We start from the raw sequence: 18,564 nt of genomic DNA, 5'->3' as shown, positions 1-18,564 counted from the left end.
TAAAGCTAAATCAGAGTTTTGATTTGCAGAGTACAAATGTGCTTCATTTCACAGGGCAATTTGGGAGAATAATAGTTAAATGACAATAAGATCCCGTTTAAATTAAAGAGTATAGGGGCAAGCTGTTATCTCCCTCACTTTAATTATCATAACCATACTAGTGGGAAGCTAATAAACTGTTGTGAATTAGATGAAGAATAAGGAAGACTAGATTTCTGCTAAATCCTCTTTTGCAAGGCTGCAGCAGGGGAACGTGGAATTAAAGTTGCTCTGTAGGAGCAGCTGAAGAGGCTTCTTCCAAGATGAGGAAATCTTAGGCTGGAATAAAGCCAGGAGAGCCAGCCTGGTGACATTAACTCCATTCAACAGCATAGCAGGTGCGAAAGGGCAGGAGACAGCAAGATTCAAATATACTGTTCCCCAGCATAAAAGTTAGGAAACTGTTCTTGGCTAGCGCATGGCAGAACAAATGTAAATAGAGCTGGTTTTGCTGACCTAAAACATTTTCAAGATTTGAGATATTTTATTCCTAAATATGGCAAAACTGAATTTTTTTTTTTTTTAAGGACTGAGGTATGAAACCACAGTTAAAAACAGAAATACAGACATAGCAATATAGCTGTGCTCTGCACTTGGACCTGAGCTTCCAGCATTTCAAATGAGTACTGTAGCCGTTGCGCAATTCACTAGTACGAGAGCTGGGACCATCTCTAGTTCTGACCAAAAATTCCATTTTGGAATTGGGAATTCTTTCCTAATTTTTTCTCCCAATATCATCTAAACCAGTACATTCAAAGAATTGTTTCTGACAAATTGGTGTCTTCTAGTAAGGACACGTTCAGTGAAATAATCCTAAATGGCTCTGTTGCTAAGGCTCCCTAAGTCCAGTGCTAAAGTCCCTTTGGATTGCCCTCAGAAACTGGTGACTCATGTGTAACAAAAGCTACTATTATTGCCTTTATATTCCCAGCTTTGTTTAGCATTGTAGTTGCAGAAATGTTATAAAGTATGCAGTGGTGTAGCTTTTGTTTTGGTTTGATTTTTCACAACAGTGAGAGTGATAAGCTCTTATATGGCCTACTTGGGCTCTCTAGGACTAGTAGCACTTAGTTCTACAGATTTTTTGGCATTAGTGTACAGCCTTCAAACACAGTGCTTCATGAAGAGGTCTAACTGCAGTTTATTCATTGCTTTACCATCCATGGTCATAACATTTTGCTCAGAGTAGTGCTGCCAAGAGCACACTGTATTCCTGTTAATATTACATGACAGCTTGAGATTTTTTGGAAACCTCCTCTCTCAGACTGTTTATCCATCCACATTGATATTTGTCTAAAGATATGTTTTACAGTCTATTTACTTACAAATGCGTCAGAAAAGACTTCTGCTTCTTTACGGTTTATTGTTTACCAATAACATTTTAACTAAAATTGTTTAGAATGTTTGTATCTGCCACCTGTAAATTTTCTTATCTGCTGTTTTTTTACATGTAATAATGTAAAAATGGATACATTTCAATGATAAAAGGTATGTCACCTAATGGAGCACATTTAGCTATTCTGGCTAGTGCATAATCTGAAAAAAAGAAATCCCCTGCAAAATAAACCGACGAAAGAGGACCTATTACTTTTCTGTTTTAACCCGATAAACTGCATCACTTGGACCTCATTTCCCTGATTCTTTCTCACAGGTATTTCCCACTCACATCACGTAAAGTCTGTCTAAGTAAGAACTGAAAGATCAGGTTCTTGAAGCAGATTATTGCTGGGACCTGATTATAATTACTAATAATATTTCTGATCCTTATTTCTCCACTTGTAACTCCAAATGCATAACTAGCAGCACTGCATGAAAACATTACAGTATTATGATTATTTTAGTGGGTTTAGAAACTGGGCAGTGCAGACAGATTTTTGAGCAAGTAGATGGGAGTGAGTCAAAAACTCTTCTTTGCCATAACTGCAGCTTGTAATTTTGCAGGAAGTAGGATGGAGCATGTGAACAAAGATGGAAAATGGAAAATGATCTGAACTAATCAAACCAACTTATCATGAATACTCTTTCTGTGAAGATAATGAGGAGGGAGTAGTTTGGAATGGTGTAGGAGAGCTTAAACAAGGAGCTCTGTATTTCATACTTGTGAAAGTAAGTGGCTTTGGAACATTAGTTTTTCATCGTATTCATACACATTTTTAGTGTCCTTGTCTTCATGCAGTGGTTGAAATGAGTCCCCCCAGTTGTTACAAGTTTGCTATTACTTTGTAAAGGAAACTGAGTACTGAGGATGGACTGTGCATATTTAATGTTTGTAGATCCTACTGTCGATCAGTAGCATGAAGATGCAAAGTCTGCCCTGCTAGAAGAAGATGGGCAGCACTGGCTCAGATTCCAGGGTTTCAAGTACTGAGTGCTGAACCATTCTTCTCAGTCCACATGAAGGCGTTGTGTGAAGTAGCTAACAATTCGGGACATCTTAATTTGAGCGCTCCTATTAACCTGACAGCACCGAAAATCACTTGTCTCTGTTAGAATTCGACCCTCACGTTTGGGCTTCCATAACCCTTAGAAAGGAGAGTGAGGAAAACAGCTGCTCCCTGGAGAACGCTTCTCTCCCCAAAATGAATCGAGGGACTATCTGCTAAGAAATGAACCTGAGGTGAATTTAACCAAAAGTAGTTCATAGCTTGCATTTCCTAGGCTGAAGTACCAGGCCAGTGAGGTAAAGCCGAGGGCTTCCTGGCTTGTAAGGAAGCAGCGTACACAAATGTGTTGGTTGGTGGCTCTTTTTCGAGATACTGCTGTATATCAGGGCTGTTCTACTGGTGTACCAGTGGTGCAAGAGTCTCTGCAGTGGAAAATTTCTTCTTTTGAGGAAGAAATTGATACATGATACTTTGGAAAGTATTGTACTGCAACTTTATTGCAAATGATTATTTGGTGTTGTATTATTTAAATCTCCTGAAGGATGCATAGGCGTGTTCAAAAAGAGGAAGTTATAAGTACTTGAAATTGCTTAACAGATTTTTCTGTGACTCACCTCCTACAATTGTTCATAAAAATAATAATAATAAATACAAATAAAAAGTAGGTGCAGCTGCAAAGAGACCTGACCTTGAATGGGTCTCTGAAAATCATGTCATATGCTCTCTGTAAATCTGTAATCAAGTTATCTAAAAAGACAGAAGGAAAAACATTTGGGCTGTCTTTTGAAAGTCATGAAATGCTTGTTTTTCAAGGCTCGTTTAGTCCATATATTTGTTGCTTGTGTACCCTGAAGCATAAGTTGTTCTCGGTCAGCTTTGCTATAAGGAGATACTGGACAATTCTGCGATTTCTCAGACTTGTGTCCACCTGAAATGGCCTGCAAGGTGTCCTTCTGACACTCATGTCTGACCAGAGCATCATGCTTCAGTCCCAGCCTTCTAATGGGCCTGGTGTGGTCCTAGACATTTGAGAAGGTGGAGTAGAGTGGCAAAGTTGAGTAAGGTGTATTTATTAGACCTGCAACCTAGCCTTTTAGTTTTAATCTCATTTCCCAAAATTTAGGCATAATTGTGTCATTAGTTTCATAAATCTGGAAATGATGGATTTTTTTAAAGATTTTTTGCACAGCACGGCTTTGGAATAGTGTAAGTAGTCCTATTTCTGTGTGGCTTCAGTTGTTTTAAATTTCTAGATATTTTTGAATTACGAGAATAGAAACATGTTTTAGCTAGCACATTATTGAACAAAGCTGAAATTAAGTGATAGCCTGACTTTTCATATGTACATTTTTATCACTGTGTATTATTGTCCCACCACATATCTTTTGCATTTCTTCTATGAAGTCTTTAATATCTGCACAGAAACCATATTCTGAAATGTTCTTCCAAGGATCTTGCTTCTTAGTGTTCTTCGGAAATTTTTAAAAAATTGTTTATCTCTGTTTTTCAAAGATTGCTGCTGACAAGTTGCTCCCGCCTATAGAGCAGCCGAATAAAAAAAAAAACAGCAAATACAACACTGAAAAATTTGCTTCAATGCAGAAGGGCTTGTCTGAGACCTGCAGCTCTCTTGCAGTGGGATGGGAATTATGACCCCTACAAAGGTTTCTGCAGAGAGCCAAAGAGGACTCCATATCGACTTCAGCGAGGTCAGCGTGAGAGGGGTGCTGGACGCAGACTGGAGGGAAGTGTCTTCCTACCTTTGTGCTTCCCATGTTCCAGTTCATTGCAAAGGCGTGATAGTGCTGCTAAGTTAGTGCAGACCAGTCTCAAGCCACAGTCCTGCAGATAAATGCCACAGTTACCCATGCCATCGTATTGCCATGGAAAAACACCTCTCGGAACTGACAGACAAATACCTTTTCTTCTTAAGTGCTGCTACTTTTCAAGTACCACCTACTCCTCTGCCACAGGCCCGGGATCACTGAGTGAGGAGCAGTATCAGCACGCGCTTACTTTCCATTCCCACTCCCTTGGGAATGAGAAGCCTGTAGTTTTGCCTGACTGTCCTGCAATCACCCTTAATATTAGGCAAACGTTAAGGTAAAAGTAAATGTTATAGTACGCTTGTTCTTTAATAAAATAGTTACTGTGTTTAGAGCACAGAAATAAACAATGCAGTACAGAAATAAGCAAAAACAAAGCAAAAAGGGTATCTGTACTTTATTTCATTTCCAGCACGTTCCCCATTTTGTCCTGTGAATGCTCCATCAGGAGTGTTCTGTATTTTTCCGTAGATGAAATATGGTACAAAGGCAACATCATCATTGCAGGAAATGGAGGTGTGCACTTGAATAGAAAAGTGTTCTGGGGTCAGGCTTTATCTTTCAGTTTTCCTCCCAGGGGTATCCGTGTAGGTTCGCATCTCTTCCCAACTGCCTTCCACCTCAGAGTTACTGGTAATGCATAAGCTCAGTGCTTAATCAAGGTATCATTTCAAACTTTTCCAAAAATGATTAATGGCTGACATATGGCTGCCAAGGCTTTAGAAATGCTGCTGTCACTTGACATGGCTTCATCTCTTGCCCTGATCTGTTTTGAGGGTTTTTTTTACAACTCTTTTATCATTGCTTAACATTAATAATTTGTTCATACACAGTGAACAAAAAGCCCCCTGCAGAATGTAGGATTTAATGTTCCTATCTCGTAAGTTGAAAGCTGTATTTCTTAAAAACATACCAATTAGTGGTAATATCTTATACAATTATATAAAGCAATGCATGTGCTTTATTAATAGCTCTTAAAAAGACTAGAAAGAAACAGTTAACTAAACTTTAGAATAATAAAGTGTACAGGAGGGAATCACTATACTAGCCTGTGGAAGCTAGGAGCCTTCAGGCACCCATGTTTTGTCTATGACTTGTAAATTCTTTGCCTTAAACCTGCTGGAGTCCGTAATCACCATTTGGTGAGGCTGTACACACAGAGAATTTGAGGGGTGAATGTTTCCCACCAAAAAGATAATAACAAAAGTGAACTACGCAGACGGTAAAAATACTCCCTCCCTTAGATAATGAATTCCTGGTCATATAGCCAGTAAGTGGGCACAGCATTCTTAATGCTTTTGTCAATTAGTAATTTCCTCAAATCATCACTAGCGTCTACTATCAGGGATTACATATTTGACTGGGTAAAGAGGTCATCTGTTCTCTAAGATGTAACTTGAATGACACAGCAAATAACTTAAAATGAAAAACAGTGTCCTACAGTCTAATCCTTTGCTATGCCTTGAAATATATTTGCAAGTATTTTCTTTCTCCTGTGTTTTCAAAATACATTTCACAATTTTTGTTTGAGATTTTCTGCAGATATGTCTTAATTTGTTGGGAAAAGTTCAGTTGAAGAGGGACTTCTGCAAATAAAAAGTCTATTTTTCATGAAATAAATACAGTACTTTGAATTTCTGTGGTAATGTGAAGTCTAAGACACCCACATCTGAATGTCTAGACAGGCTTTTATAAATAACTACAAATTTATTGGAGAATTTTAATAAACCATGTTTCTCTTCAAAAGTAAAATAGTTTTAATGACTCCTGAAAGGAAATAGTTCTGATGGGCTTTTAATTTTTGCGTCCACAATCTATCGGAGTTAATAATGCTTTCTGAATGTTTTCCAGTGGCTACACAAATGCTTTTTGTATGATGCTTCATTAAAATTCTTGCTGGCTTGAGTAATCCCTGTGGGGTTATATTCTAAATTTTTTAGAATTAGTTCCATCTTCTCAATGTATCTAATGTGACCATGTGTAAAAACTAGATAAAAATCATCAAGAATCATCAAGCACAAAATGAATTTGCAAATAGACAAGTTTGTGGCTTTCTTCTTTGCAACTGGGGGGAAATTTATGCAACTAACATTGCATTAATCAACTGGTGTAACTAGGAATAAGTTTTCAGTGAAGGTATACCACTACATGTCAAGGAATGCCCTCCCCCCTTATCTGTTTTAAAGAAACTAGTATGCTTTACAGCTTATGTTAGATCTACAGAGATCTGAAGACCACAGACCAAAGGGGGAATAAATATGCATATAGACATACAAAAATTCTGCAGGCATCACAGAAAACATCCAAGAGCTGTAGATCAGGTGAACAGTTAATTTTCAGATTCTTAAAGAGAATTCTGAAAGTCTCATGTTTTGCCATTTTTGGTTAATCGTGATTGTTATTCAGATAACTTTGAGGTAACCACTCTCTAGGCTATCTGTAATCTTATTGTAACTAGAGGTAATTAAATTCTATACAGTGCATGTCCTGGATTTGTCTTGTGAATAATTCTGAGGATCTCAAACTGTCCATTCTCTCCATATGAATATACTTGAAGACCCCACGATTTTTCTTTCATGAGCTAAGTCACGCTAGGGAATTTCCCTAAGAGAAATGTCCTTCTATTTTTGTTGCTCTTCACAAGAAAGTCTTATAAAGGGAACAGCTTGGTTTATTATTGTACGCTCACATTCTTCTTCGAGCTTCTACGCTTGCAGCTTCTTCCCAGGCAAATTCTCTCATATATGCTCTTATCTGCGCAGACACCAGCAGTGTTTTCACTATATATGTGCCTACTGGGGGTTGTGCGCATGCCCTCCAAGCCAGCATGTGCCATTTATTTCACTGTAGCCATCCTCTGGCAAAGAGTTGGAATAACGAGTTTTGTGATGTTAATTAGAACGTCAGAAATGTCCTTATGTCCATAAAGTGCTTTGAGATTTGAATTTATGGGTCATCTCAACTGTCTATCTGAAGTAGCTTATTGGTGAAAGAAGATTTGCTACAAACTGCGGACATAGACAGTTACCGTAGAGCGTATGAGGGGCTGTGATGCTGACACACAGCTTACTCTGTAGTGATTCATCTGGGCATCGACATTGTCACAGTCTGTCACTGTTAACCTGTGACCTGAACCACTCTGATCTGTCATCGCCAGCAATTCAAATCGCCATACCGATAAATGCAGTCTCTCCCATTGGGCTGCTGGCACCATCTCCACAGTTACATAATTATAGGTTGGCCAGGACAGCGCAGTACTGACTTCTTTTACTCAAGTAATACCGCAAGCAGACTATGTTTTTCTAAGAGGGCACTAATTTAACAAAGCTTGGAGGCGCTCCAGAATCAGAATCTAAAATCCAGAAGATGCTGTCCTGTACCTGGAGCCTCAAACCATTCCCCAGTGATGGGGCCCAGATTAGTAATCATGACAAATTCTTTAACAATCTGTGTTATTCCCTTGGAATATGAAGGCTGCTTCTGCTGCTGCTCCTTGTCTGGAAGGCTTTTCTTTTCCTCTAAATGGGCTGCATTTCCTGTCATTATAGAGAACCGTCTTCATTTTCTCCGATCAAAGTAATGGGGTCTCTTTCAGGAAAAAAAGCAACTCGCCGTTACAGATTAATAGTACTTTCACTTCCTCAGTGTCAGATGAATGAAAAGGAACAAAGGGTCAAAAAGAATAGTTTGCTCTGATTCTCATTTCGATCCTCTGGTGAAGCAGCCAAGGAACCCAGACTGTCTACCATAAATGGCTTAAAGTTTTCCACTAGCTTGTGAAATAGAAGTTTGAAATAATAGATATGTTTCCTCCTTGAACAGTTGCAGAAATATCTACTTCTGATGTTCTCTACAACATGTTCTCTTTCCTATGAATGAGGATATTTTAGAACCTGCAGACGACTTGTAGGCACTCCTGGCTTCCATTTTTGCTACCTCAAAGGAGGCACTATTGAACGATTACGTCTTTCATATGGATCTGGAGTACTATATCATCTTGTTCAAATTCAAACTCCACTGTTTTCTCTCTTCTGGACTGCTGCCACAAGCTACCTTCAGCAAAGAGTATTTTATTCAGCTAGATGATATAGAAATAGTTCTCTAGAACTCAAAGCAAAGTATTTTTTATCTCCTTCTTCCTGATTTAAAAAAAAAAAAAAAAGACAGACCTGTGTGGGACCACAAAGACTTCTCCAAGTAACTGATTGCTATAGCACTCTCCTCAGATCATTTAGCTTTCTTAGATCATTTAACTTGATCTAGTAATGTCAACTTTAAAAAGTCCTCTGTGAGGCTGTGTATATAAAAGACAGGAAACTTGTTTGTGTTATATCAAAGACAACTGTTGTCAATTTTCAGTATTTTCATTTATTGCCTAAAGACAGCAAGACCTCTCATAGATCACTTATACTATTTACTGATTGTGGAGGCAAACCCAACATGAAGCAAGGCTCAGTTTAAAGCCCATCAAAGTGATTGCGTTAGAATATTTGCAGTGTTAACAAGCCACATCCCCTGGGACGCATAAGGGTTCATTTAGCTTCAGCTGAAACAAGAACAGGCTTCAGCAGAGTTCCAACTGCTGAAATCTGTAGAGCATCCACATTGATACTAACGTCAAGATTAGTAACTCCTGTACGGAAAACAACTGTGCAGTGTTCATGCAGATGATCTCACAGCACCCCACTGTTCATGAGACCCTGTCCAGAAGCGTTAAGAGAAAAATCATTTCACTTGTTCTGCATCAACAGTGATTCTTCACAATGCTGTACACATGTCTCAAAACCCACAGTCCTTCCTCACAGTTCAGAGCCCACTCATTTGGCCTTCCAAGGAACTCAGAAACCATCCCAAACTTTACATTCCCAGAACTGGAGCATGAGGGTGTCTGAGGTCTGCACATAGTCCTTTGCAGATGCTACTAGAGAGTATATTGTGGGCTCCCATGTAAAGAGGATATATAAGGGGGACCAATGCACAGATCATCTTAATGTAAGAGAATTAAATTCTTTTGAGATCTAAAACAGCCAGTAGTAACTTGCATTTGAATGATCAAGCCAGTTTTGATAGCTGTTCCCATCACAAAAATAGTTACAGATTTGTTTAAACAGAAGACGAGTAGAGAATGGAAAAACTGGCATATGATAGACTGAATTCCTGCAGGGGTTTTAAATTTCACATACTCCTAAACTCATGGAGCCTAATGAGCTTAACATTTTGGCCAGTTGCACAATTTAGAAATTTCAACAGTGAATGGTTTTTGGACAGAAAAAAAATGTTCTCACAAATACGAAAAGTGAACAGATGTTACTATTGGTGCTTCCAACGCCTACTGACAGAAAACATCTGCGCTGAACTTCCTGAATTTTAAGATCTTGAGAACACTCCCACACACCAATGAAAGCCATTTGAAAACAATTGGGCTGGCAGATCAGTTTCTGAGTTTATTACTGAATGTTCTAACACAAGCAGGTGCTGGTTGTTGTCTTGTCCTTAAGAGCCTAAATAGCCAAGCAACAAGTTTACAGTTATCTGAAATAAAACCTCTGGCTCACTTGGTTATACAAGTTTTTGCCATTTTATGTGGACTCTGATTTAATAAAAGGAATCAAAGACAATTGATGCTGTTAAAGCCAATGGTTAATAAAATAAATGCAAAGAATGAAATAAGATTTCAGAGTAGGTTTTAGCAGATTAGGAGAATTACTCTGCATTGTACGTTGGCCTGGAAAGAGTCTGGCTTTTTTAATCCTGTCAAAACCCATGTTGAATGAACAGAATTTTCTCCTATTTTGAAAGTGTACTCATTGGGCTAAAAACGTCCTGGGGCATTCACTGTCCCTCAAAATACTTACTCAAACATTTAATAAATACCATGACCAAATTCTCCCCTTTCATATACGAATGATACCATAACTATCTCAACGTAACTGGGAGTTTCCCTACTTCCTCATGCTCCACGCCCATTATCTTAACATTCGTCCGGTTGGAAGAGCAAATCTGGCAATGTGACTTTCCTCTCTGGTGAATTTTTTGGTTGAATATCAAACTATCCTTCTCCAATTAATTACATGATAATGAATGTTTCCCAAGGATAAGTCAGGGATATTGTAGTGTTCTGTAAAACATCATTAGCCTGTGATCTCAAGTTCACTGTTCATGCTTTAGAAATGTTGCTTTAGGTCAACTTAGTTATTTTAGTTAACTGTTTATTAAAGAGTTAGTATTTAGTGAGAATTCAGAGGGACAATATTTATATGACAATAGAAGTAAATTATTTCCCATCATAGACGTGGACTCCTGGCTGTGTTACTGGACTCCAATTGTTATAACTGAGTTAGATTGTTGCCCTCAGTTTAACCAACATAAAAACGAGTAACTCCGTTCATCGCACTCTTCATTCTCACGCTGACCCAAAGTGTCTGCCTAGAGTACACAGGGTCAGGCCAGCCCCAGCTGTGCTAGCTCTGCAGACTTCTGGACTCTGAAGATTTCTGAAATCTTCAGATTTCCTCATGATTCTGGCCTTTATTCACTGCCAGAGCACTATACTTTAGTACAGTCCAAAGCAGGAAGAAATTTTAAATGCTATGCTTTAAATGAAGATGATAGAAACTGAGCTAAGAAGCTATAAAGAAGTGCTGATATTTATATGACACTTAGTATTCTCCACATTCAGAGTGCATTCATTTGACCTAGTTTGAATGTCTAAGTTAAGGTATATCAGGCCGTAAGATCCCCTCCATTGAAGGGAGCTTTGGGTGACTACATTGAATGTAGACACATAAATATCTGCATTTGTTGATAAACACCATCCTTCCAAAAAGAAGTCATTACAAGTCCTATCACATAATACAGTAGAACATGCTCACCAGGTGGGAGTGTTTGGTAATTGTGTCTCAGCTCTGATCCTAAATTTTTGTGCCAGTGAATTACCAGGAGATAAACCAGGCTATGAATGTATAGCCTGTCGGCTGTTACACCCCCGTCACCTATGTGTGCATGCTGACCCTACTACATCTTACTTCTCAGGGAAAATGGGGTAAGGTGCTCCATATTTACTACAGAGTAAGAACATGAATGCAGGCAGGCTCCACAGAAAACTGTTGCATTGCAAACTCAGACCCTAGCTTGCCACTGCACAGTTGGTTTGTACCACCATACCTTAGCAGAAGTACTGTTTGGGCGTTTTCAGAGCCTTCACCTTCCTATTCTGCAAACAAAAGCACCTTTCCCCTCTGCCCACCACTTCCTTCCTGTATCTTCTCCTCCTTCTTCCTCTCCTTTTCTCCTTGTAATGACCTTTTGAAGGCTTAGCATGGAAATCCTCCTGAGGTTTTGTCTAGACTTGCCCTTTCTGATGTTTATCTTTGAGGGAACACTGCCTTGGCCCCAGTATCATTCTTGCTGAAGCAGCTCTGCAAAACACAGAAAACATTTCTGACGCATTCTTGTATGTGTTTTGTGACATAAAGAAACTTCTAACTGGTTCTTTTGAGTGTTTGACCTACATTCCAGCGCATATTTTCTTTTATGCATGTTTTATCTTCTTGGGTGACATAGCAACTTTCTGGAAGATCACAAACTAGATCAAACCGTGGGAACAGAGAACAGTACAAAATTACTTAAGTCACTGACTGCAGGAAAGAACTGTGGCTTCTGGTAAAGAGAATGCTTTCATAGTTGTTTTTTATGAAGATTTAATGTTTATTCCTTCCTTAATTAAAAAAAAAAAAAAAAAACCTTCTCCAAGCTGAATCACTGCTCTGGAATTAGCATTAATGTCCTTTGGTCGCTGCTGTCCTGAGAGAAAATGTTGCATGTCCAAACAATGTAGTTGAAAGAGCAGCAAATTGTTACCATGCCGCTAGACTGAATGAAATTTATTTTTTTTAGTTATTTTAAACTTAAAAGTTATGACTTTTTTTTTTACTTTTAAGCTTCTGTGAAGTAGTAAAAGTTGAATGAAAAATAGAAATAACCATAAACCATGTACTTTTTCTTTTCAGGCCTACTGAGTCTCTCAGTCTTCTAGAATTTGATATCATGTAGTTTAAGGCATATGAGAAAGGCTTGTTTCATTTCTGTTATGAGTAGTCAAGTTAGATCATACAAGTCTGTCCATACCTAATGCTGCTAACACATGGTGACAGAAGCTAGTTCCAGCCCTACAGTAAAATGCAGATTCGGAGCATAAATTTAAGAAGATGCAGATACTTGACAATAAATTTAAATCCAGCAATCCACTGGAGAAATAAAGCAGTAAAAGTTTTGCTCATACCTCTTAGAACACTATGTTTTTCTATTACACAAGATAAAAAGAGTGAACAATTAAACACAGGGCACTTACGGAAGCCATGCTATGCTGTTTCACGATACATTTCGTTCCATTTAATTTTAACTTTCCAGGCTATTTCACTGCCAGGCATTTTGCAGAAACATTCTGCTTTTGTTGCCTTAGATCTAGCACAAAGACATTTTGACCTTACCTGAACTCCTTATCAGATTTCCTGAAGTTTAATGCAGTCTGTAAACGTGCACCTGTGTGGCTTAACATTACTTCAGGCTGCAATGGTTACTGCCATCTAGTGAGGAGCTTCTGAAATTCTCACTCCTGTGCTAGAAGAGTGCAGACCAAGGTTGGTGGGCTGTCTTTTAGAAAATAATCGTTACTGGTGTCCTGAAGGCATAGAAATTAAAAATGAAATGCTAATATGTTTAACAGTCAAGTCAGCACAAACTTCAGGCTTTTTTTCTCCCACATAAACTTTCTTTTCAGTAGATGCCATTAGCTGCTCAGTATGTTTTGCATTTTCAAGTATCCAGCTGAATTTCATGAGCTTAATGTAGGTTGTTTTGACCTAGTTTTCCCTGTTAGAATTGCACAATGTTGTCTAAATCTTGCTGAGACAGAACCTTGAGCTGCTGAGACACATGAAACCATTCTAACTAAATTACCAAAGTAAAGCATTTATGACTCCATGGCGTAGAAGAGTACCAGTCTCTTCTGCATGGTGGTAAACGGTGTACTCGTGGGTGACTGAAGTTGTACCCAGCATAGCACTCACTGCCTTGAAAGCAAGGTGTTCGTGAACTCGGTTTATTCCAGTAACCATGGAAAACTGTGTGTAAATGAAAAATCTTGTTTTCGTCAAGCTGGCAGGAAAAAAAGGCTACACATATTCATGCCCTGGAGGGATTATGCAGAAATAACTCTATAGATATTACAGAACCTGTGACTCTTAAACTTATTTTGAAATTTGTTCTGTAAATAGTCACTGGGGCACTGTCCGATGAGCTGTCCTGAGATCTGTCTTGTACTGGGCAGTGTAAGGCAGCACAGAGGAGATCACTCTGACTCTAAATCAACCAGTTCTCCTGCTGGGAGCAGTTTAGCTGTGGCAGTAGGATGCTCCATATAGTCTTTTTTCTCTGCCTCTCACCCAAAGCTGTATAACACCGTGGTTAAAATATTTCTGGCACAATGTTCACTGTATGGTGCTGGAAAAGATGCAGCCCAGAAACTCTTCTCGTGCATATTCTCCTCTAATTTGTTCAATCCGTAAATTCCTGGATTTACACTTCAGGAGAAATACCAGCTTATATGCCCACCTCGTTCTGACTCAGGGTGCCACATGCCAGAGTCCTTGAGGTTGTTCCTTGTAATTTATTTTTTTTTTGGGGGGGGGGGGGGTTGGGGTGGGGACACTAAGGTCATACATTTTTAATTGGGCTAGGAGATTGCTTCTGTATTCCTACCTCCCTGGAAGCTGTTTCGGAGAATCGCAGATTTCCTAAATGTATATCCTTTTTCTCCTCATGTTATCGGATGTTACATTTAAAACTTTTCAGTTTCTTTCCTATGTTCCTGCTGGGATGCCTTTTCCTGGGTTAGCATTTTTAATCAGCTCAGAAGTTTCCTATTTTCTTTGTAACCCATTTTATTCCCATCCCTGGAGAGTTATTTCTGTTCTGCTTGCTTCCGTCTTCCATTAGTGGTATTAGATCTAGGTTCTTGCAGTCACCTCCTTTTCCTATCTATTCTTGCGGTAACTGTTCCAGATCCACTTCTCTTTTACCAAAATTTCATTCCCGCTTGTCTGTCTGTCACACAGTCGGATTACCATTGCCACAGGAAGTTAACTTGTTCTTTCAGAAATGACCTTTTTAAAATGTCAGGGAGTTAACCTCTTTTCTTCATGTCCACTGCTAAATAAATTGTGACCTACAAGGGTCATTTCCATTTGGAAAATACTGAATCATCACATTCCGTATACTAGGAGTAGTTACAAAATAAAAGTCTATAAAGGAATATGGTGAAATGGGTTCAATTACAGTGAAGCCATGCAATAGTTCTGATTCTGCCTCCTCATTATTCCGAATCACTAATTTGCTCCCTTCTCCATCTGTACACATCAGCAAGTGTGTTTCTTGGCAGTTCATGAGGACATCTTTGTACTTTAACCTCTTTGGAGCAGGGGCTTTCACTTACTCTATCTTTATTTGTCTAACAACTTGAACAATTGATTGCTCTCAAAATTAGCACAGCTTCCTCTACCAGTTATGTTTCCATAGTCTAAATTTATCAGTAATTTAGAAAGAAGAAATTATTACAGCATGATATCTCTTTTATTTGACTGGTCCTAAAAGAGCTGGAACTTAAAATTATAGTTCCAAAACATTCGGTGCAGATTTAGAAGTCTGTTTGGGATCTTCGTAAGTCCACTGGGACTTACTTACAAAATACAGTTGTTAAATTAAATCACAATCATGAAAGCATTTTCTTTCATATTCCTCATTTGACAAGCACCGATGTATATATGACATTGCAAACATTTTCTGGGAAGATTTCCTTCAGGCTTCCTAAATTTCTGACCTTTTCTCCTCTCTGTAAATAGATTTTGCACATGGCTGTGCTGGCGGCATGCATTGTGTGAGAGACCTCTTCCAGTCGGTCATGGGAAGAGCATAGCAGGGACTGCCTGTTTAGGAGTGAGTGTATCTGGACGTTGATAGCTTTTTGTAATTCATCTGAACAGTGACGGAAGTTTAGTGTAAGAGTGAAGAGGAAAGTTAAACTCCTTGTTAGTCTTCAAGAAATTCCATTGACCCACTTTTTCCTTTGCTTTCCACGTGCTCCCTACAAGGTGATCATCAGATGATATGCCACACGCTCTTCTGTAAGCCTCTTAGCGTTGGCCTGTAAATGTACTCATGATGAGGACTCATGGTTGCATAGTCTGGGTTCTGGAAAAGTCCCAGTTCGCCTCAACAAAATCTGAAACCTTCTACTAGAGAACAGGCGGGCCAATAACACATTTTTACACTGCTCTCTTTTTCATTTAAGAGAAAGGAGCATCAGAGGAAGTACATTGTGAGTTGTTTAACATATGACACATAGGAGTAGCGTATTTCCCTAGGCTTGTCTTCTTTTTTGACCTGAGAATATTATCTGGAGAGGATGTCAGGGCTATGGAGACTTTTCTAGAATTTCTGAATCGCCAGGAGCACAAACAGAGCAGTACCATGCACATATTTCACAGAGAGAAATTCAAGGCTCTCATAATTTAGTCGAATAAAGCATCACTCAGCCTTTCAAATTGATCGTCTTTGCTTAAATCTCCTTAATGACCTTTGCAAAGAGTGGATGTTCTTAGGTCATCTGCTAATGAACAGGGACAGCTAGTCCAACAGAAGGGACAAACTAGTCCAACAGAAGAATATAAAGGAAGTAGATTAAAAGCTGGCATGTCTGAGTTAACAAAGGTTAACAAAGTTAATTCAGTTACCAAGCTGAGTTACTTACTGGCTAAAGAATTACACAAACATTGTCATGATATTAAGTACTTCCCCAGCTCTGGCTCTAGCCTTCTGATAAACTGGTCCCAGAAGGATCAATTGTATTGTCCTTATTGCAAATAATAATGTTGAATACTTCACCCAAGGACAGCCCTATTTCTCAGTATACTAGTATTCTGATAGTTACCAGAAAAGCATGGGGAAGGGGCACTGGCTCTCTTCCTCTTTTTCCATTCCTTATTTACTCATTCCTCCATATTATATTGGAAAATGGGACGAAAAGTGGGAGATTGGTATTTGGTATCAGAATTGGTGACGTAGCTGGTCCTGTGCAATGCTGGTTTTGAAGAATTATAGCTCTGCACGTCCTCTGGAGAAAGGTATGCGCCCGTTTGACTGTCCGAACGTAACTGGCATTTTATCAGACATTGCAATTAAATGTTTTACATTCTGTCTCCTGCCCGAGAAATGAGCATATATATGCAGTAAAAAGACTCTTTACATGTCCCAGGTGGATGAATAGCTTCTAGGATTTATTTGATCACCTTCAGCTTTCCTTTACTTCAATGTAAGAATGAAACAACGCTTTCAATATACAGAATCCAATTTTTTTGTGTGTTTGTGGAAGGAACTACAAGATTTCTTTCCAGAACCTCTCGAAATTAAAATTGAAACTTGAGCCAACTCAAATGCATCTCCACAAGTGAATTTGAATAATTTTTCTGTGTTTTTACAGATGGGTGATATAAATTTTCTTCCTCTTAAAGGTCCCTTTCCAGATATGGGTGGGTGGTCTCTACTTTTTTTTCCATCGTAGGTAAATTCAATAAGGTATTGTTCTGTATCTTGACTACTGCTTTCTGAATTCAAGGGAACTAGGATATTTTGAAGTTCATTTCTTTCAGTCCCCACGCTGCCCTCTTTCACTCTTCCCATTTCAGTAACATTAAATAAAGTTAAACTAGTGTCCTTCTTGGGCAGGGTTTACAAGATCTTTTAACTCTTTCTTTCCAGGCATAGGTGCGCATGGAAAAGGAAATAAGCTGTTGTAGGAATATGGGATAGGATATGTATTTTATGCTGAAATAAGATGTTTTGTTTTTTATCAGCTTGTTGGTATATATATTAGTGTTCGTGTTTTGCTGTAATTCTTGCTTTGTGAAATGTCGATGTGGCTGTAGAATAGTCTTTGAAAAATCTAATTGCATTTTAAAAATATACTCATTAAAATCTACCTAATTAGAATGGCTTGGTAAATGCTGTATTACACTGTTTAAGCATATTTCTCAAGAGAAGATTACCATGATTTATTATTAAAGTGGCATTAGTGCACTGAGTATTGTAGAGCATACAAAACATATGTGCCATTGGTGAGACTCCATTTGGAGTGGTTTTCAAATGCTTTGGTTCACAAATCTCAGACATACTGTCACAACCCCATTACTTAAAACCACCACTGTGTCATTTCAAAATGATCTCTTTCCCTGTTGAGCCTTGTGATGTTGGCAGTCAATAGAGGATTATTTTTAAACAATGTTTGAAGTGGCCTAAAGAGAGTCATTAGTGCTCTTTTACTGAACCAACACTGGGAGAGATCTTTTAATGACGGGGGAGCCCTATGTGCAGCTCTTCAACTTATGTGGATGCCATACCCTCATAGCCTGCATGTCTAGTCATCTTTAGGCTCCATTGTTGAGCAGAAATATCATCACAAAGAAGCAGAAAGTCATGCTATTAAATATCTGGCTTCATTTGTAAGAAATATGTCCACTAAGAAGATTTCAAAATTAAGCACTTTTTATTTGTTTGGAGTGTACTGTAATTGGTTATGTTGTAGATTAATGAGTGTCAGTCTTGAGAAGCCAGTTCTCCTTATTCCAGAGAAACCACTTTCTTTTTTAAAAAGAGTAACAGGAAGTATTCAAGTAGGAAGATCTTTTTCTTGATTTGTGTCTTAATTTCCATTTATTGATTTTGTCAGATACAATGCAGTCACTGTTCTCGGAGCTTCTCTGCATGGTGTTTCCAGATGACAGTCATCAAAGAGTCTGGCCTGCTGGAGCGAGACTCTCTGTTTATTTTCTCCTTAAGAGATTGACTCCATTGTAGCAGTGATAACTAATCCAGCTTCATGCATTACAACTGTTCCTAGATAAATGCTTTTTTATTACTTTTATCAGGGCCAGCCAGGACTCCTTGGATCGCAGGGGTTCACTGGACCACCAGGATTGATGGGGATCCCAGGAGTGCAAGGTCCCAAAGGTCACAAAGGTGAAAGAGGACAACCAGGAATAAGTGGACCCAAAGGAGAAGTGGTAACTTCTGAATATCAGATGTTTCAGCTAATGAACAAAAGACTGTGAGGAACATCGTTTTGATTGTGCTGTTTTACTCTAGGGGCAAAGAGGAGTGACCGGATTCCCTGGGGCAGATGGTGTTCCTGTAAGTAGCCAATTACCTTGTGTTTTAGAAATCACCACCTGCAAATGGTGCAATTTCAGACTGGTTTAATGCCG

General features: G+C 38.7%; 1 protein-coding gene across 2 annotated transcripts in view; it reads left to right on the top strand.

The window, feature by feature from the left end:
- COL4A2 (collagen type IV alpha 2 chain) overlaps window positions 1-18,564 on the top strand; it is a 145,212-nt gene that overhangs the window by 73,741 nt on the left and 52,907 nt on the right. For both annotated transcript variants that reach the window (XM_068927428.1, XM_068927421.1), the window contains exons 5-6: window positions 18,229-18,363; window positions 18,446-18,490. In XM_068927428.1, the coding sequence (XP_068783529.1) occupies window positions 18,229-18,363; window positions 18,446-18,490 (180 nt within the window). The remainder of the gene's footprint in view (window positions 1-18,228; window positions 18,364-18,445; window positions 18,491-18,564) is intronic.

The sequence above is a fragment of the Struthio camelus genome, chromosome 1 (genome assembly GCF_040807025.1).
Source record: "Struthio camelus isolate bStrCam1 chromosome 1, bStrCam1.hap1, whole genome shotgun sequence".
Taxonomy (NCBI): Eukaryota; Metazoa; Chordata; class Aves; order Struthioniformes; family Struthionidae; genus Struthio; species Struthio camelus.
Note: the sequence above shows the minus strand (reverse complement) of the source record. Positions and strands in the feature narration are given on the sequence as shown.